Source organism: Pristiophorus japonicus, chromosome 15 (assembly GCF_044704955.1).
Source record: "Pristiophorus japonicus isolate sPriJap1 chromosome 15, sPriJap1.hap1, whole genome shotgun sequence".
Classification (NCBI taxonomy): Eukaryota; Metazoa; Chordata; class Chondrichthyes; family Pristiophoridae; genus Pristiophorus; species Pristiophorus japonicus.
In genome coordinates, this window is record NC_091991.1 from 141,025,079 (window position 1) to 141,045,987 (window position 20,909).

The following is a 20,909-nucleotide window of genomic DNA, read 5'->3' on the forward strand; positions in this document are numbered from 1 at the left end:
TTCATTTCAGTGATAATGGGCGAGTGATTCATTCCTCCTGACTCCCAGGTGATGAAGATGAAAATCTACCCCTGAGTGTGAGAAATGTCACACAAGCGGACTAGGGGCTGCTCTTCTAAAGGTTGCGTTAAGACAGTGTTGGGGGAGAGTAGAGGGATTTAACTGTGCCATACGTCGTGATCCGAGCACACTTGATGCTGACACTGGTTGTCAAAAGTGGAAATTTGTTCCATTTCACAGCATCAACTTCTCACCTTGATACGCACAAAAAAAATCACGGAAAATATACATTTTAATAGCTTGCATCACATTGGAAAATCATGGAGTTACAGCAGAATAATTGTGCTGACATGAGACCGAGTGATGAAATTCCGCATGTTCCTGTTAAACGAATAAATTACAATCTGCTTGATCTTGAAGTGGATTTTCCTGTAATTGTTTGAAGGATGGCCGACTTCATCCAGGAGACCAGCTGATCGCTATCAACAAAAAGTCTCTGATTGGAGTAACGTATGAGGAAGCAAGAAGCATCATCAATAAGATACGGTTTACGTAAGTAGGCTATTCTACATATCGTGTGTCAGCCATCACTCAGTGGTAACACTCTCGCCTCTGAATCAGAAGGTCGTGGGTTCAAGTCCCATTCCAGCGACTTGAGCACACAACGGATTGTGGTTGGCACTCCGGTGCAGTGCTGAGGAAGTGCTGCACTGTCGGTGGAGCCGTCTTTCGGATGAGATGTTAAACCGAGGCCCCCGTCTGCCCTCTCGGGTGCGTGTAAAAGATCTCACGGCACTATTTTAGAGAAGAGTAGGGGAGTTCTCTCAGTGTCCTGGCCAACATTTAACCGTCAACCAACTTCTAAAAACAGATGATCTGGTCATTTATTGCATTGCTTTTTATGGGAGCTTGCTGAGCACAAATTGACTGCCACAATTCCTTCAGTACAACAGTAACTGCACTTCAAAATACTTCATTGGCTGTAAAGCATTTTGAGATATCCTGAGGTTGTGAAAGGCATTGTATAATTGCAAGTCTTTCTTATGAGATTCTCAGATCTATTAACTTAGAAATGAGAATTGTTGAACACCGTGAAAAATGCATTATTTTCTCTTTTTACTTCCAAGTTACTAGGGTATCATTCATTGTTTTGAGGGTAAAGTCTACTCTGCTTAAACATAAAAGTGAGTTGGAGGTCCAGCACACTTTGCCATGGGACGGAATTGTTGCTTCACATCCATGATCATTCTCCACATATTGGGTGGAACGATCTTGGTGCCCTGCTCATCATACAATCGCCCGGTTTTCCTTTTCATTGAAGCCAAGGAATTTTAGGGCCTTAATATCCTTCTGAAAGTAAAATACGGCCTGAATAGTTCATCTTCTTTTCGTGCCTTCTCACTATGTGAAGTAACGGACTTGCAGGCTGATTTACAGTCTGACTGGTCGCGTTAATACTCCTTCCATGGCCGTAACCATCTTTATAGCAGCTGATAGGGTGGTTAGTCCTATTCGACGTGAGGGTTTTCTGCACTCCACAATCCATACGATGAGGGAGGGGAGGCCACCCACACCCACCAGACGCGAATATCCTGCTGGATGGCAACCCAGAATTCAAAGTCGGAGCTTCGAGACCACTCGCCGGGAATGTCTGGAAAAGCTGTGTGTGGTCCAACCGAGTCTATTCATGATTAGTTAAACCATATTGCATTGCAGGTTTGAAGCTAAACTGATTTTGAAACACACCATTTGACAAATCCATGTTCGTACCTATCTGCTGTGACGTGTCCCACATAATAATATCTCAATTTGTTTGTAATTGTGTTTTTTATTTTATTTTTTATAATTTATTTAAAGGAATGACGGAACCATAACAATTGCCTTTTTACCAGGCAAAGGACTTCTACATTCTCGTACTTCATTACACAATGGGGACCACTCAGCTCAGAAGAGCACTGGAAATGGCTACAGTTCTTGCAGGCTGAAGGTTCATGTGAGAACACCAAAGGTCAGTGTAAAGGATACTACATAGAACTACATAGCAATTACAAAATGGAAACCGGCAGTCCGTGCCTGCGAGCGAAATTGCCCCGTTTTATAGCCCTGTTAGTGCCTCCGGTGGGCGCTAACGGGGCGCAAGAAACATTTTGCCTGAGGGAGGGGGGGCGCAACCCCCTCCCAGGAAATTGCCCAGGAGTTTGCTGAGGCGCTGCCAAGGCAGTGCCGCGCCCCGCGGTTAGTGCCCCAGGCCATTGCGCAACCGTCGATGATGTTATCACCACGCGCGCCGAGCCCTCACTGCCCCACGGAGAAATTGCCCCGTGGACCGTGATGCTGGCGGGAGCGGATGTCAACGCCAGCTTTGTGGGTCGTGAAGCTGGCCGACATCCGCTCTCGGGGCGGTGCTTAAAGGGGAGGGCCAGCACCCCGGGACGCCCTCTTTTTTTTCTCGGACAACTCTCGGGTTGGCTCAACGATGGCGGCCCTCGCGTGCAGCCCGGCACATCCGTCTTGGGTTCTGGGCTGCTGGCCCGGTCACACGCCGACCTGGTGGTCCAGTGGAAGCGATCAGAGGCCTTGCAGAGTGCGCAGCGGCCCTTCCCTTTAGGAGGGGGCGTTGAAACATGTCTGCGCTACATGGAGCATCTGGGTAGCGCTTTCTTCAGCGCCCCAGTACCGCCACCAAATGAAGTGGAGCGCGGGAGATTCCCTTGAGGGGCGGTATGGGCAATCCGCGGCAGGAGGGGACTTGCTTACCGGCCCCAGAAGGTTACCACCCCCAATTGGAGTGCAGAGCAATTTTGCTCCCCTGGTGTTTATCCTCCCCATATAAGTCCATGTGCTTGCCCTGTTCCCATATCCCTTTGTTCCCCTTTCCTTCAACCACCTCTCTAACCTCTGGTGACAGCTGTGGCTCAGTGGTAGCACTCTCCCTTCTGAGTCAGAAGGTCATGAGTTCCACTCCAGCATAAAATTGCATTGAGGTCAGAGGTGCTGAATTTCAGCTGAGACGTTAAACCAAGGCTCCATTTGCCCTCTCAGGTGGATGTAAAATATCGCATGGTACTATTTCGAAGAGGTGCAGGGAAGTTCTCCCAAGTGCCCTGGCCAATATTATCTCTCAACCAAACCTAAAAACAGATAATCTGGTTATTATCACATTGTTGTTTGTGGGAGCTTGCTGTGCGCTAATTGCCTGCCGCATTTCCTACATTACAACAGTGACTATACTTCAAAAAGTACTTCATTGGCTGTAAAGCGTTTGGGACGTCCTGAGGTTGTAGAAAGCGCTAGTTAAATGTAAGTGCCTTCTTTTCAGTTGGCAATAAAGCAATAGAATGAAATAGGTCATCACTGGAAGTACCATAGCACTCTGCAGATGAAGGTAGAATGAACATCATGGCTGGACCCATCTGAGCTTGTACGATGTCTAGATAATAAGTTAGTTATCAAAAGCCAATGCATTTTAAACATAGCAGGCCCAAAAATCTGCTGGAATTACAGCACGAGTCTGGCGAAATGGCAAAGTAAGTTAGGCCGCAGTTCTTTTTTACCTTAGGACGTAGCAAATATCAAAATAAGACTTACAAGTACCATTTTTACCTGTATTCTTTGGAGTATTGATTTAAGACATCTAATTCAAAATTGCATAATTATAAATAGAAACATAATATATTTAATAATGCTCTGCCTTCTGGGCATTTGCAACTTCGTTGAGCCTGAAGGCAGTAGGGAGCTCCTCCCCTACTCCTGTGAATGGCCCCTAGTGTGATCTCTGGTCTTTGCTGAGTTCGCTGATCTTAATTAGGAGCCCTAAAGTTGTCGTCTAATGACTCCTACTCAAAAGTGCATGTGTGCACATCGGTTGAAAAAGGATTGCCCTCTATGGGTGACTAACATGCTGATACTCACTGTATAGGCTCATATATAAATAAAGAACCCTGGCACCTGTAGAGCTTTACCCCACAATGCCCAGAAGAAGAGGGAGAAAAATTGAAGGAAAAGAAACATACCATACTTATCAACGTGATCAACTAAATCTGAACCATGTGAATCTGTTACTCTGCTGAACTTTGGCCTATGGTCCTTAACCCCAGTGTAGTATGTACCTATGCTTTGTATTATAAAATGTTTGTGCTAATCATATGATTTTGTCTTTTTCTCTACAGCCCCGACTTGAAGACCAGTGTCTTGTGCTTTCCCAGTCTCCAGACATTTGCCCGCCAGAGCTCACTGCCTCAGGTATCTAACCTCAGCGTGGTGAGAACAAAGCTTTTTGTCTTCTGATCTTCTTCAATTTGCATGGTTTTAGAAAAGTGAGCAAGCAATGGGCTGTTTCTCCAGTTCTTCCTCACTTCCACCTACCCTGTTTGAGGATAAACCCATGTAAAGAAAGAAAGAGAGACTTGGATTTATATAGTGTCTTTCACGAACACCGGATTCTCAAAGCGCTTTACAGCCAATGAAGTACTTTTGGAGTGTAGTCACTGTTGTAATGTGGGAAATGCAGCAGCCAACTTGCGCACAGCAAGCTCCCACAAACAGCAATGTGATAACGACCAGATAATCTGTTTTAGTGATGTTGATTGAGGGATAAATATTGGCCAGGACACTGAGGATAACTCCCGTGCTCTTCTTCGAAATAGTGCCATGGGAGGATCTTTTACATCCACTTGGTTTAACGTCTGATCCGAAAGATGGCACCTCCAACAATGCAGCGTTCCCTCAGCATTGCACTGGAGTGAAAGCCTAGATTTTTGTGCTCAATTCCCTGGAGTAGGACTTGAACCCACAACCTTCTGACTCAGAGGTGAGATTGCTACCTACTAAGCCACAGTTGACACCAATGTAACTCGATATGCTACAAGGTATCCTCAACCAAGCCCAAATATGCTTAGTGGAAAATTAAAGAGGGTCTTTTAGTTATCTGCACATGTTTGGCTGAATCAGAAATGAATGGATTGTGTTGGCAGCCAGTCCAGGTTCTAGTTCTGCTGTGAAATTGGTCAGTTCAACTTGCATGTCTGTGTGATCAGCCTATCCAAGCTCTAGTCACTCTTGATTTGGCTCTGGGTAGGGGTCGATTTTAACCCTACCTGCCCGGCAGAAACTAGGCAGATAGGCAGCTAAAAAGGAATAGGTTTCTTACCTGCTTAGATTCTGACCAGTTCCAATGTTAACTTGCAGGTGGATGAGGCGGCTGCCGAACCTTATGCAACTTGGGGTCCTATTATGTGGATCTGACCCAGAAGCCATTTTCCGAGTTAAATCCAGCCCCAAGTAATTTCTGCTCCAGTTGGTTCCTGTACCCAATATGTAGGTAAATAATCACTCAATTTACAAATGAGAAAATTATTCAAATCTGACTTGTCCCTTTATAGAAAGAAAGAACTTGGATTTATATATAGAGCCATTCATGATCTCAGGACATCTCAAAGCACTTCACAGCAATTCATTCAGTTTTGTAATGTTGGGAAATCCAGCATTCAATTTATGCACAGCAAGATGTCACAAACAACAATGAGATAAATAACCAGAGAATCTGGTCTCAATGATGTTGATTGAGGGATAAATGTTGGTCAGGAGATCTGCACTGCTTTTCTTCAAAGAATGCTATGAGATCTTTTACCTGAGAGAGCAGATGGGGCCTCGGTTTAACGTCTCATCTGAAAGAGGGCACCTCCGACAGTGCAGCGCTCCCTCAGTATTGCATTCAAGTGTCATCCCAGAATACATGCTGAAGTGTCTGTAGGGGGACTTAGAAACCATGCCCTTCTGATTTAAAGGTGAGTGTGCGACTATTGTGCCAAGTCTGACACCTAAAGGAGAGGTATTAAAATGTTGTTTCGGGTATATACCTGATTGTAAGGAATGTGAGGTCCACTTACGGAAGTGACTAGTGATGCTGAATGCAAGAAAATATCTAGTGCAGACCTAAAACTTATAACAACCAAGATGCTAGAGCACAGAAGGAGTTAAAATAAGGATGATCTGGTTTTAGAGGTCTATAGTGTGCTTTGTAAACCTAAGATATGGGTCTTAACTTTCAAAGTCCCCCATGCCACTAAGAGGGCATTGCATGGTGCAGTTGACTTATCAATAAATCAGTGATTTTCCATCCATTAGCATTATGGGTCAAGTTGTACAGTGTAAGGTGGAATTGACCTATACTCTGAACTGGGCAGTGGAACCGCCATTTTCCAGTGAGCTGCCTGCTGTGTATGAGGCCCCACCAGTAACACAGACGCTTGGAAAGTTTTGCTCTTGGTATTCACTCAACGTTCTACCAACAACCAGTGATGGGACTAAAGTGCAACCACAAGTTTCATATTTGCTGTGTTCAATATATTGAGAGGCTGCCCAAATTACATGGCTGAATCTAACCCACCTTCTGATTAAAAACAGGAAAAAAATAAAGTCAGAATGCTTCTTCCAGTTTTGAGGGAGCGTCAGGCCTTTTTGAGGAAATCCCAGATATTTGTTGAGCCGATGCTTTTGAGGATCGGAGCTTGTGCACATATTTATTGGCCAATACTCTGAACTGGTCCAGCTCTCAAACCAAGACTTAAGTAGAATCCAGCACAATTTGGAACCCCAGCAGAGTTTGAGAGTTTAGAACATTTAACATTCCAAAGGACGTTGGATTTGACACAAATTAGCATGTGTAATGCCCTTTCATTCCTTCCCCTACAGCTGCCAAAACATCCATTCCGAAAGAAGTGCCCAGCATCAAACAAAAAGTCTCTCTGGACCCTCATGTTCGGTTAAAGATGGATAAGATCGAGTTGGTGAGTGTCTCTGTGCGGGCCCCTTTCCCATTTCCTTTTCATACTATTTCTCTTCCTCCTTCGGCTAAAGTTTTCTTGTTCTTTGCAATTACAGAGAGCAAACTAGTTTGTAGTCAAGGATTCAGGAGAAAAAGAAATATTGCATTTGCCTGAATACTTACACACAGATAGCAACATCAGACATTAAAACACATGGCCTAGAGGTTCAAAAAGATTTGGACTTTGCCTTTATTTTTGACTTGGTCAAATAAGGCAGGAGAAAATATGAGAAATAGAGCTGTGATGGTAAAGTTGTTTACCTGACAGTACTGCACAACACAGGTTTCTGCTTCAACCACACTGTGGAAATAGGAATGTATTTTGAATACAGCAAATTTTCAAATCTTACAGCTGGTTAATTTGCTAAGACATTGCTGTTTTCCTAATCTCTGCTGTTCCTCCTAATAATAATGTCAAAATATTTTCCAATATTGAAGACTTTCAGCAAAACAATGACAACATAGAAATATTGATTTGTGGAATACATACACGTTTAAATGACATTGAATAGTGTTAGAGTGGGGCTCTGAGGGTTGATGGAGAGTGTAAGATACAGTTCCTGGTGAAGATTGATATCCTCAAGTGCAAAATGGAACATCTAGGCAGTAGATTGTGAGACTCAGTGGGTTCAAACGTTGCTTTTTCATCAGAGACATGAGCTTAAACCCAAGCACTTCAGTCAGTCTTGCTCAGAGAGGTCAGAATGATAGAATGCTGTAGGAAATGGAAATGTTACACTGCCCCAGTGTTTGGGATGTGCTCCTCTGGGGCTGGGTTTAAATGGAATAGTTGAAACACGAGTGGAAAGATTTATTCAGCATGTAATTTGTGCTGTGTACTTGACTTGAGGAGTGCACAATGCTAACATTAAGTACCAAAGGTGAATTAGATGTATGTTCCGTAGCACGAAAATCCTGGATCCAGAATAAACCTGCTTTAAATTTCAAAGAAATATCCAGATTCTCACCCGCACCCCATGAAAATCTCAACACTCGCATATCGTAAATAGAGTACACAACGGATCATAATGAAAATCCTAAATATTTTGTAACTCAATCATAACATAAGCGACTGTCTCCAAACTCCCTGGAGTCCCAGATGTAGGTGGATATGGGGAAATTGAAATGGTGTTGTGCGTGCTACTACTGAAAGAAAGAATTTGAATTTATCTAGTCCCCCGTCATATTCTAAGGGCATCCCAGAACATTTCACAGTCAATAGATGGTGATTTCCTTGGAGCTTCTCCCACCCCGTTGCCATAACTTCGTCGGAAGTACGACAGAAACCTCTAAAACAGGATTTCCACCTTTCTTCCAACTAAGTTACAGCGAGAGCAACTGCGATGAAATTCCCGGCTGTTGAATTACTTTTTAAATGCTAGCACTGTTACGTCATCATCATATCATCATCATAGGCAGTCCCTCGGAATCGAGGAAGATTTGCTTCCACTCTTAACATGAGTTCTTAGGTGGCTGTACAGTCCAATATGAGAACCACAGTTTCTGTCACAGGTGGGACAAATAGTCATTGAGGGAAAGGGTGGGTGGGACTGGTTTGCCGCACGCTCTTTTCGCTGCCTGCGTTTGATTTCTGCATGCTCTCGGCGACGAGACTCGAGGTGCTCAGCGCCCTCCCGGATGCACTTCCTCCACTTAGGGCGGTCTTGGACCAGGGACTCCCAGGTGTCAGTGGGGATGTTGCACTTTATCAGGGAGGCTTTGAGGGTGTCCTTGTAACGTTTCCTCTGCTCACCTTTGACTCGTTTGCCATGAATGAGTTCCGAGTAGAGCTGTTAAGTAGGTAAATGCTGGCAGCTATGTCCCACAGACAGCGAATGAGACGAATGTCCAGCTAATCTGGGTTTTTATTGCAGGCGTTAATTGAGGAATGTTGGCTGGGAGAACTCTCCTGCTCTTCTTCAAATAGTGCCATAGAATCTTTTACATCCACTTGAATAGGCAAACAACACAGTTTAACATTTCATCCAAAACACAATACTTGCAACAATACAGCGTTCCCTCAATATTACACTGAAGTGTTAGCCTAGATTAGGTGCTCAAATCCTAGAGTGTGACTTGAAACTTCCAACCTCCTGACTCAAAGGCAAACTAACTAAGTCAAACTGAAACTATTTTCTAATTGTATGCTTCTCCAAACCTATAAAACAGTAGCCCAAATTTTCAAATCCAATTTCAGGGGCACAATGTAAAATGACCCACAGAATCTCACCACCTCATCTTCCACCTGTGTCTGAAACAAAAACAAACTTCACTGCTGTCATGTTTTTTTTTCTATCTCCACTCCAAATTCTCAAAGTACCTTCAATCTTTAATTTTCAATGACTTTGCTTCTGTGACCTATTTCCACTGAGCATCTGAAGACACAAGAGACCAGAAACACCATTTTTTATTCCACTCTTTCTCTTCACCCTCTCTTAAAAACTTACACACACACAATGGGGCCAAGTTTCGGCCTGAGTTGCTCCTGTTTTTTTGGAGCAACTGGTTTAGAATGGAGTATCTTAGAAATTGCAATTCTCGTCATTTAGTTTGCTCCAGTTCTAGTCAGTTAGAACAGTTTCAGTTTGGAACAGATTTTTTTTTCAAAAGGGGGTGTGTCCGGCCACTTACGTCCGTTTTGAAAGTTTAGGAAGTGAAAACTTACTCCAAACTAACCCCCCCCCAGTGTGTCTCTGTCAGTGTCTCTATCTGTCTGTCTGTCTGTGTGTGTGTCTCTCACTCTCTGTCTGTCAGTGTCTGTGTTTCTGACAGCGAGGGGAGGGGGAGGAGGGGGGTGGGGGAGGAAGGTAGAGGGTGGGGGGGAGGGGGAGAGGTGGGGGAGTGGGAGAGGAGAGGGGAGGGGAGGGGGAGAGGAGAGGGGAGGGGGAGAGGGGAGGGGGAGAGGAGAGGGGAAGGGGGAGAGGAGAGGGGAAGGGGGGCGAGGAGATGACAGGGGGGGAGGAGAGGGGGCAAGGAGAGGGGAGGGGGAAGAGAGGAGGGGAGGGGGAAGAGAGGAGAGGAGAGGGGGGAGGGGGCAGGGGGGAGGAGAGGAGAGGAGGGGGGAGGGGGAGGGAGGAGGGGAGGGAGGAGGAGAGGGGAGGAGAGTGGAGGGGAGGAGGGAAGGAGGCTGAACAGCCGGGCCCAAGACTTCGGGCTGGATTTACAGGTAGGTGGCGTCAGGTCTCGGGTCTCGGGTCCGGTGGGGGGGGGGGGGTCGCGGAGATCGTGGGGGGGGGTCGCGGAGATGGGGGGGGAGGGGTCGCGGAGATGGGGGGGGAGGGGTCGCGGAGATCGTGGGGGGGGTCGCGGAGATGGGGGGGGAGGGGTCGCAGAGATCGGGGGGAGGGGGTCGCGGAGATCGGGGGTGGTCGCGAAGATCGGGGGCGGGTCGCGGAGATCGGGAGGTCGCGGAGATCGGGGGGGAGTCGCAGAGATCGGGGGGGGAAGAGAGTCGCGGAGGTCGGGGAGGGAAAGAGTCGCGGAGGTCGGGCGGGGGGAGGGGAGCGGAGGTCGGGTCGGGTCGGGGACGGGGGAGGGGGGGAGAGAGTGGGGGTCGGGTCCGGTCCGGGGAGCGGGAGTCAAGTCGGGTCGGGTCCGGTCGGGTGGGAGGCGAGCCTTATTCACGCAGCCCCAGTGAGGCCATTCGGCCAGGGCTAGGGGCTGCGTGCTTCGGGCCCCTCCCACACAGTTTTGGGCACCTGGAGCTACTGCACATGCGCGCCCACTGTAGCGCGCATGTGCAGAGGTCCCGGCACTGTTTTCAGCGCAGGGACCTAGCTCCGCCCCCCCACAGCTCGTGCTGCGCCGCGCCCAGCTCCAGAGGACCAGCAGGGAGCCGGAGAATCGTTGAGTTTTTTTTAGGCGCACTTTGTGGCGCGAAAAACGGGCGTCCAGGTCCAGGCGGCGCAACCCGAAACTTGGGCCCATAGTCCTGTCGGCAGCGTGGTGGAAAGCCCATTCTCGTGTCTGACATGCGAACTACTTGGAACTCCTTCACGGCAAGCGAGCCAAAGGTGGGCAGAGGAAACGTTACAAGGACACCTTCAAAGCCTCCCTGATAAAGTGCAACATCCCCACTGGCACCTGGGAGTCCCTGGCCAAAGACCGCCCTAAGTGGAGGAAGTGCACCCGGGAGGGTGCTGAGCACCTCGAGTCTCGTCGTTGAGAGCATGCAGAAATCAAGCGCAGGCAATAGAAAGAGCATGTGGCAAACCAGTCCCACCCACCCCTTCCCTCAACGACTATCTGTCCCACCTGTGACAGAGACTGTGGTTCTCGTATTGGACTGTTCAGCCACCTAAGGACTCATTTTAAGAGTGGAAGCAAGTCCTTCTCCATTCCGAGGGACTGCCTATGATGATGATGATGATGATGATGATGATGAAGAAAGCCCATTCATACACGTAAACAGGATTTATGTCCCAATTCCAGCAAAGTTAGGGCAGTGCAGCAGCAGAACGTGCGAAGAAATTCAAGGCTTTTGTTGTCCGTACATTTTTGGGACAAAATTGAATTGATTCAAGTTGCAGACCAAAGTGTTTTTTTGGTGTGTATCAGGATCGAGACTTTAGCCGCTTGGTCACAGGACTCTGAGATTGACAGAGACCCACGTGATTCAGTGACTATTAATTGATTCTCATACCAGTACTGGTGTCAAATCTTTGAAAATTCACACTTTCACTTGCCTTTTTTCTTGGCTGAAAATTCCAATAGCAGAGAGGTGAGGATACAAACCAGGCAAGCCACATGAGAATGTGTAGTGGTTATAATTCATATATATTATATATTATATATGTATATATATATTTCAATAAACAATTCAGGAGAAATGTATTTACCCAGAGAGTGGTTAGAATATAGAACTCGCTGTCATATGGAGTACTCGAGACGAGTAGCATAGATGCCTTTAAAGGGAAGCTGGATAAGTACCTGGGGGAGAAAGGAATTCCAGGATATGCCGATAGGGTAGGCTGAAGTATGATTGGCAGAGGCTCACATGAAGCACGAACAGGGGCATGGATTAGTTGGGCCGACTGGCCTGGTTCTGTGCTGTCATTTCGATGTAATACTACAGTTGTATCATTGCATGCAGTTTATATTCTGATGCAGGTTAGGCTTGGTATAAGTTAACCACATTAATACTATACTCTCACTGTAGTTTGGACTGTCACACTATCCTCTCTGTTGTAGGCACTGAAGTACCTCGGACTACATGTGACAGAAGAGCGAAGAAGAATGCTAAGACAGAGCCTCACAAATGATTCGCAGGGAACTGTGGCCTTTGGAGGTAAAGATGGGTTTCTAGTTAAAATAACTTTTTGGCAGCGTTCTTTCCCACTTTAGTGCTATTCCATTCATACATTTTCTCCCAGCAGGGAGGGTGGGACAGAATTTTCTGTGACTGCTATCAGTGTGGATTCATTGTTAGTAATGTTATTACAAAGGGCGACATCCAAAATCCGGAGTTTCAGAATCCGGAATGTTCCGGAATCCGGACCGGGTAGATCCATGGCGGGGTCGTCCGGAAACCGGAAAATGTTCCGAAATCAGGACTCCCCCGTCTCGGTCTGACCTACGCTCGCCCGACCTCATCTCGGTCCGACCTCCCTCGGCCCGACCTCCGGCCACCCGAACTATCCCCGTCTCGGCCCGACCTCCGGCCACCCGAACTACCCCCGTCTCGGCCCGACCTCCGGCCACCTGAACTGCCCCCGTCTCGGCCCGACCTCCGGCCACCTAAACTACCCCCGTCTCGGCCCGACCTCCGGCCACCCGAACTATCCCCGTCTCGGCCCGACCTCCGGCCACCCGAACTATCCCCGTCTCGGCCCGACCTCCGGCCACCCGAACTATCCCCGTCTCGGCCCGACCTCCGGCCACCCGAACTACCCCCGTCTCGGCCCGACCTCCGGCCACCCGAACTACCCCCGTCTCGGCCCGACCTCCGGCCACCCGAACTACCCCCGTCTCGGCCCGACCTCCGGCCACCCGAACTACCCCCGTCTCGGACCGACCTCCGGCCACCCGAACTATCCCCGTCTCGGCCCGACCTCCGGCCACCCGAACTATCCCCGTCTCGGCCCGACCTCCGGCCACCCGAACTACCCCCGTCTCGGCCCGACCTCCGGCCACCCGAACTACCCCCGTCTCGGCCCGACCTCCGGCCACCTGAACTGCCCCCGTCTCGGCCCGACCTCCGGCCACCCGAACTATCCCCGTCTCGGCCCGACCTCCGGCCACCTGAACTGCCCCCGTCTCGGCCCGACCTCCGGCCACCCGAACTATCCCCGTCTCGGCCCGACCTCCGGCCACCCGAACTACCCCCGTCTCGGCCCGACCTCCGGCCACCCGAACTATCCCCGTCTCGGCCCGACCTCCGGCCACCCGAACTACCCCCGTCTCGGCCCGACCTCCGGCTGCCCGACCTCCCCTGGCCTCGGCCCGACCTCCGGCTGCCTGACCTCCCCCCGCCTCGACCAACACCCCCAGCCTCCGGCAGCCCGACCAACCCTCCCCGGCCCAACCAACCCCTCCGCCCCACCCGGCCTGACTGACCCCCAGAACTCCAGCGGCCCGACCGACCCCCCCCTACCTACCTTCCTCGGCCCAGGCAAAGATGTTCCGAAATCCGGAAATACCCGGAATCCGGAATGGCCTTGGTCCCAAGGTTTCCGTATTTCGGACGTCACACCTGTATTACCTAACAGCATTGTGGGAGCATCTTCACCACGAGAACTGCAGCGATTCAAGAATAAGGCCATCATTTCCTTCTCGAGCAATTAGGGATGGGCAATAAATGCCAACCACATCTCAAGAGTGAATTTTAAAAAAACGACAATTGAGTCTCCATGTGGTGTAACTGGGCCCATTAGCATTGCTTCCTTGCCTGTTTGCTATCACAAAGTGCTCCACCTAAAATGTCAGTTGCTCAGTTGATTCCTCATGAGGAGGGAGAGATCGTTGGAGGGAGAGTCTTTTCCAGATCACTTTTCCACCTCATGGCAGTAAGGACATCTTACTGCAATTATATAGGGCCCTGGTGAGACCGCACCTGGAGTATTGTGTACAGTTTTGGTCTCCTTGTCTAAGGAAGGTTATACTTGCCATAGAGGGAGTGCAACAAAGGTTCACTAGACTGATTCCTGGGATGGGGGGATTGTCCAATGAGGAGAGATTGAGTAGACTAGGCTTATATTCTCTAGAGTTTAAAAGAATGAGAGGTGATCTCATTGAAACATACAAAATTCTTACAGGGCTTGACAGGGTAGATGCAGGGAGGATGTCTCATCTGGTTGGGAAGTCTAGAACCAGGGGTCACAGTCTCAGAATAAGGGGTCAACCATTTAAGACTGAGATAAGAAGAAATTTCTTCACTCAGAGGGTGGTGAATCTTTGGAATTCTCTGCCCCAGAGGGCTGTGGAGGTTCAGTCTGAATATATTCAAGGTCGAGATCGCTAGATTTTTGAATATTAAGGGAATCAAGGGATATGGAGTCGTGCAGGAAAGTGGAGTCGAGGTAGATGAGCCATGATCTTAATGAATGGCGGAGCAGGCTTGAGGAGCCGAATGGCTGACTCCTGCTCCTAATTCTTATGTAGCCTTTTCAGTGGAGTTTCCCCAGCTCCATTTTAACTGCCCCAAGCCCTGGCCTGGTGTCTGCCAGGAGGACTAAAAATTGAGCTCTTTGCCTCTACAAACCAGTCTCAATACTTTGTAAAAGGTAAAAGTAAAATGTAAATGAAACAGGGAAAGTGTTGAGATTTGTTGACGCATTCCTGTTGTAAATAAAGTATTCAGTGGGAAGGTATTAATTCACTTTACGATGGGGGAACAAGCTAGTCAGCACAACCCACTCACAACATATACAATTAGTTCACTCATTATATAATTGTGCCTTGACTCCACCTTGTCTCATATCTTCAATCATGCAGATGTTACACAGGTGTATTATTTTTGAAAAGGTGAAAAATTAAAGCGGGTTTAAAGGACGTTGAATCTATAAATCCAATTCCCTGACCCTTTCTTGCCAAAATCAATGCAGCTAGAATCCAGTGTGATAGTTTTGCAGAATGGGAATATCATCAGAAGGTCCCATTGCCTGGATTTTGCATCGCTCTCCCACTCCAAGTCGGACAGGATAACAACAGTACCAGCAGTAAAATGGGAGAGTGAGGCCTACTTCTGGCTCCCTGCCTCGACTTTGATTTTCCTCTCCCCGCCTCAGCTGGAAGGATGCTAGCTGCCCACTCCCTGCCCGCCACATGAAAATGATGGCAGGGCCCAAACCGTTTCCCTGCCTTTCACCGCTGCCCCCAGGGAGCAACAGAAATGGGATGATGGTCATATCTGGGGCAAGGGTGTCAACCCCCCCGCCCCCCACCCTGGTCCTTTCCATTTGGCAGAGGGAAAGGACCCCATAGGGCACCTTTTCCTCCTAGGAGGCCTCAGTCCCTTACCTTTTTTAGGCCTCGGCCGGCAGACCTAAATACTGTTGGCGCCTCCTCGATCTTCAGGGGTTTCCTGTTCACTTTAAAAGCTCCCGTCTCTTTGAGCAATGATGGAATTTTCCTCATGGACAGTGGCAGGCTTTTATTACTCTCTATTTTTTCCTGCCCCTTTCACTCACTCCCTCTCAAATGTACGCTGACGAGGGCCTGACCTACATGATTAATGAACTCCAACCCAGGAAAATATGGCGGGGGGCAGAAGTCCCACTCCAACCCTCCTCTAGTGGGAAGAGTCTGGCCTGCAACAAAGAGGGACAAGAAACTGGAGTTTCTCCTTAAGCTAATTTGGGAACTAGGTTTCTGCTGATGGAGAGGCTGATGGCTAAAGACTCAATTGGCCGATAATAACTCTGAGTGGACTCTGCAGATTTTGTGCAGGCGACAAGAAATACATTACCAAAGGAGTTGGAGGACGTTGGCCTAAGTCAAAGCCCCCTGATGTTTTTTCCTCATGAAGTTGCGAACCTTCTTGACACGACAGCTTTCAAGTCTCCGGTAAGAAAACGTGCCTTCACCCATCTAGGCCCTGAGCTCTGGGATTCCCTCCCTAGATGTCTCTGCCTCACTACCTCTTCCTCCTCCTTTAAGACGCTCCTTAAAACCTACCTCTTTGAACAAGCCTTTGGTCACCTAATCCTTATGTCTCCTTATGTGCCTCAGTCATTTTTTGTTTTGATAATCGCTCCTGTGAAGCACCATGAGACAAAAGGGGAAGCATACATGTTATTTTAGATCTTATTAGTACATTTTATTCCAGAATAATTTCAAGTAGACCACTACAATGCCCAGCAAACCTACTGGTGCTTAATTGCTGAGTTAAGCTTCTCGGATTTAGCTGTGTGATGTAACACCGTGTTCTGAACTGCTTTTTCCCTTCGCTCCCTAAATTTTAGATTTTTAGCTCCGTCACCCCTCATGACTCCGAAAATCTGGACCATCTACAGTCAGAGGTGACTGAATTACGTCAGGAGGTAAAAAAACTGAAGGTGAGGTTTCTTTTAGCAGAGGATGTGGTACAAAGACATGTAATATCCTGTTGGGGAACTGTTCTGGTTCACTGTTTACCAATCAGGATCATCTCGGCAGAAGGTCTTAGTGTTGCACGACGTTTTGATTCATGTTGATTTGTGTTTGAGTTGTTGTTTTTCTCTCAGTCATTGATTATAGGCCCAAATTTTCCCCAGCACTGGGCGTGTTTATTCGGCATCCAGTGAGTTTTTTGGTGCCGAAGCCCAGTTCAAAGGTTCCCCAGTTTCGGGGTGCCGGCATCTACTACCAGCGCCAGAATGTTTGCCGCCATACATTTTGCCGCTGGTGTGCCTGTAAAGAAGGTCCCGCGCCATTTCTGCGCATAAGGCCAAGTTTCCTCCTGAGCGAAAATTTTTAAACTGGCGCACAGACCCTAAAGTCACCGTAGGAAAAAGCCTTACCTTCAGTTGAAGAAATCCGCGCCGGCCCACTCCTATCTCCAGTCGAATGGACTCTCTCGATAATACTTTACCTTTTAGTACAATTAAAAATATTACATTACCTGTAAGTAAGTATAAAAATGCTAAAGGAAAACTTACCAATAATGCTGTTCTTGCAATGTTAAACTGCATTCAGGCCATAAACATTTTTTTAAAATTAAACTTTTTCCATCCCAAAATCATCCACAACCTTCAAAAAACTTTCAAAGATAATCCACCAGGCTCCATCTTCCGAGACATCCACCCGGTTTTTCAAAGAAGCTGGAATAATGAAGTTTTCTTCTGTGAACAGCAAGGGCAGCCTTCTGCCGTTTCTCCTCGTCGATTGCAGCCGCTGCTAGCCCCGGGCGCATGAGCAACGCGCATGCGCGGTGCATTTTTAAAATTCTTTGCGCATGCGCAATTACTTGCCCTTTTTTTCCTGGAGCGCATGCGCTGTGCGGTTACGGCACACACTGGAATCCCCGCCCTGCGGGATCAGCTCGGGTAGTGCCAGCACCAGAAGGTTCACATGGTGGGACAAATACAATCGGGCGCCCAGGTAAGCGAGTGCCATTATTTTTTATTAGGGAAACTTGGGCCCTATAGTCAGTACGCTGCACTTGGTCCAAAAATTTTAACTGGTCCAGTGAATAAAAGTGTGTCCATGCATTCCATGAACTTGGTAATGTTCACACGAGAGGGATAATGATTGTGATGAGTAGGCAGGGTTATTCAGAAATGATCTGCTGCTGAGTACTAAGAAAATCTGATTCCAGTACATATTATGAAAGGAGTAATTTTACATGATTCATATAATATTGATCAGAATAACAATATTTTAATCGTATTGTAGATCATTTGTGGTTTGTTGATTCAAATCAGTATAATATAGTTTCCACAGTCATAGAGTAAACTGGATATATATCTGTAATGTTTGTTAGACATTCATATTTGTTTTCCATTTGGTCATTATCACATTGCTGTTTGTGAGAGTTTGCTGTGCGCAAGTTGGCTGCTGTGTTTCCCACATTACAACACTCCAAAAAGTACTTAATTGGCTGTAAAGCGCTTTGAGACGTCCGGTGGTCATGAAAGGTGCTAGTTAAATGCAAGTCTTTCTTTCTTTTTCTTTTACTTTGCCTGTGGCATTTTCATTTCATTAGACATCCTGAGCAGCACCTTTACAATGTTGTTCTTTCATAACAATTGTCCTTTCTATTTAAAAAATGGTGCAGTCCCAGTGTTCATACTCCTTTCCCCTGCCACAGGCTCACTCCCAAGCCCCACTGGAAAATCACCAATAATTGGCCAACTCCCGAGCACTCTCCAGAACAGTCATTCCCTCAAAAAGTAACTGGCATGACTGATATCTGTCATCCCCTGCAGTGAAGTGGGTGTGCAGTGGGAATCCTCCATATTATTCCAGATACAATAAATGGGTCCATTCTTCACCCAGTGCACGCAACCCAGATGACTTTGCGCCATGTTTTGGATCATAGGGAGTCAGAATGCTCACCCATGGGGGCCTGGCCTTTACATTAGGCACAAGAAAAACCTCACGTGAATCATAATGTATAAAATGAAAGAGAAAAGCTGCGCCTGAATTTCCATCTTGATTTTTGCCATCCATTTCCCTGTAGGGTTTAAACCTGGACATAGAATCATAGAAATTTACAGCACAGAAGGAGACCATTTCGGCCCATCGTGTCTGCGCTGGCCGGCATAGAGCTATCCAGCCTAATCCCACTTCCCAGCTCGAGGCCCGTAGCCCTGTAGGTTGCGGCACTTTAAGTGCACATCCAAGTACTTTTTAAATGTGGTGAGGGTTTCTGCCTCTACCACCCTTTCCGGCAGTGAGTTCCAGACCCCCACCACCCTCTGGGTGAAGACATTTCCCCTCAAATCCCCTGTAAACCTCCTACCAATTATTTAAATCCATGCCCCCTGGTTGTTGGCCCCTCTGCTAAGGGACATCTGTGTGTCATCATTCAAGGGACCACTCCTACTAAAATACCCAACTTCGAATGCACCTGCTGATATTTAAGATAAATGAGACAATAAATTCCCAGATAATTTATAAGACCACATCAAATTAATAGTAAATGTTTCAGGAATTTCACCAACCTTCCCATAAACTAGAAGTGTTTCTTATATATATTAGATTCTCAATAAAGTATATTCACATTTTATGAAAAGGTACATTCACACATAGATCATAGAGACGGGTTTTCTGTGGAAATAGGCTAGAAATTAGTCCCGGGCTAAATAGGCGGTATCACATCGGCCACCCATTGTACGCAGCGCCTGATTTTCAGTTCCATTGCGGTCAATATCTGAATATTCAAAATTGAGTAGACTAGGCCTATATTCCCTAGTGTTTAGAAAAATGAGAGGTGATCTAATTGAAACATACAATATTCTTACACGGCTTGACAGAGTAGATGCAGGGAGGATGTTTCCCCTGGCTGGGAAGTCTAAAACCAGGGGTCACAGTCTCAGTATAAGGGGTTGGCCATTTAGGATGGAGATAAGGAGAAATTTCTTCACTCAGAGGGTGGTGAATCTTTGGAAGTCTCTACCCCAGAAGGCTGTGGAGGCTCAATCATTGAGTATATTCAAGATAGAGATTGATAGATTTTGGGATATTAAGGGAATCAAGGGATATGGGGATAATGCAGGAAAGTGGAGTTGGGGTAGAAGATCAGCCATGACCTTATTGAATGGTGGAGCAGGCTTGAAGGGCAGAATGGCCTACTCCTGCTCCTATTTCTTACGTTTTTATCATACGCTGTGCACAACGGGCGGCCGATCCAATACCGCCCGTTTGGTGCCACTGCCTGAGACAAATTTCTAGGCTGCGGACTTTCCTTATCACTGGTCACACGATCATGAGATAATTGCAGATGAGAAAGGCCTTTTGACTCATCTTAATTCAGCCATCCAGAAAAATTCTAGCATGTCCCATTGTAGCATCAATTGCTTCCTAAATAATTCTAAGCTTGCCTTCACTACTCTAGGTCCACAAGTTGATAATTTTTTGTGTAAAAAATAATTTGCTGATATTGGTCCTAAAATGACCATTTACTAGTTTGAACCTGTGTCCCACAGTTCTACTCCCATGGTTTAATTTAAAACAATATTCTGGATAACCTTTTTATACCCATCACAATCTCTTATATGCTTATCATTTTTAAAATACTACAAGTATTATTTCATTTTTTATTAGTGAATGGACCTAAGAAGGATCAAATTATCTCAAAGGTGTAGCTTAGTGTGGTTAAGGATATATTAGAAAAAAAACACAGAAATAGTAGATAAGCTACTATTTGTCAATTATAAATGTTATTCGTTATTAGCTATGACTCAAATGCACAATCACAAAAAAAGTAAAACCTTTCATTTATATAGAGCCTATCTCTACCTCAAGATCTCTTTGCAGCGATACTTTTGAAGTGTCGTCACTATTGTAATATAGGGAAATACATCAGTCAATTTGCACATAGCAAGCTCCCACAACAGCAATGAGATAAATGATGAGGTTATCTGTTTTAATGGTATTGGTTGAGAGATAAATATTGACCAAGATACTGGGGAGAACTACCCTGCTGTTCAAATAATGCCATGGGATCTTTTACATCCACCTGAGAGGGTAGATGGGGCTTTGGGTTAACCTCATCTGAAAGGCATAAACTTGTTAATTACCTATAGCTAGCAATTTCAGTATCAGGAGCAACGGATCAAAGCGTCTGCCCATAAAGTCTTTTTTTTTGCAATCATAGGCCCTTGTCAAGGAGATGGAGAAGAACAAGAAATCACTGGAGGAGGAGCTTCAACAGTTGACTCAGGTTAGTGCGACTTTGCTGTGGCAATGGAACATTGAGCATCAAATGAGCATTCGGCATCACCCGCGCATTGAGTCTCCGTCCCGGGCATTGAGTCTCCGTCCCGGGCATTGAGTCTCCGTCCCGGGCATTGAGTCTCCGTCCCGGGCATTGAGTCTCCATCCCGGGCATTGAGTCTCCATCTGGGCATTGATCATCACCCGGATATTGATCATCAATCGGATATTGATCATCACCCGGGCATTGATCAACACCCGGGCATTGATCAACGCCCGGGCATTG

General features: G+C 47.0%; 1 protein-coding gene across 1 annotated transcript in view; it reads left to right on the forward strand.

The window, feature by feature from the left end:
- Positions 1-20,909, forward strand: part of LOC139225891 (syntaxin-binding protein 4) — an 85,058-nt gene that overhangs the window by 40,587 nt on the left and 23,562 nt on the right. The window contains exons 9-16 of the mRNA XM_070856757.1: positions 446-552; positions 1,858-2,008; positions 4,170-4,242; positions 6,694-6,788; positions 12,017-12,113; positions 15,702-15,829; positions 16,228-16,320; positions 20,565-20,630. Of these exons, the coding sequence (XP_070712858.1) occupies positions 446-552; positions 1,858-2,008; positions 4,170-4,242; positions 6,694-6,788; positions 12,017-12,113; positions 15,702-15,829; positions 16,228-16,320; positions 20,565-20,630 (810 nt within the window). The remainder of the gene's footprint in view (positions 1-445; positions 553-1,857; positions 2,009-4,169; positions 4,243-6,693; positions 6,789-12,016; positions 12,114-15,701; positions 15,830-16,227; positions 16,321-20,564; positions 20,631-20,909) is intronic.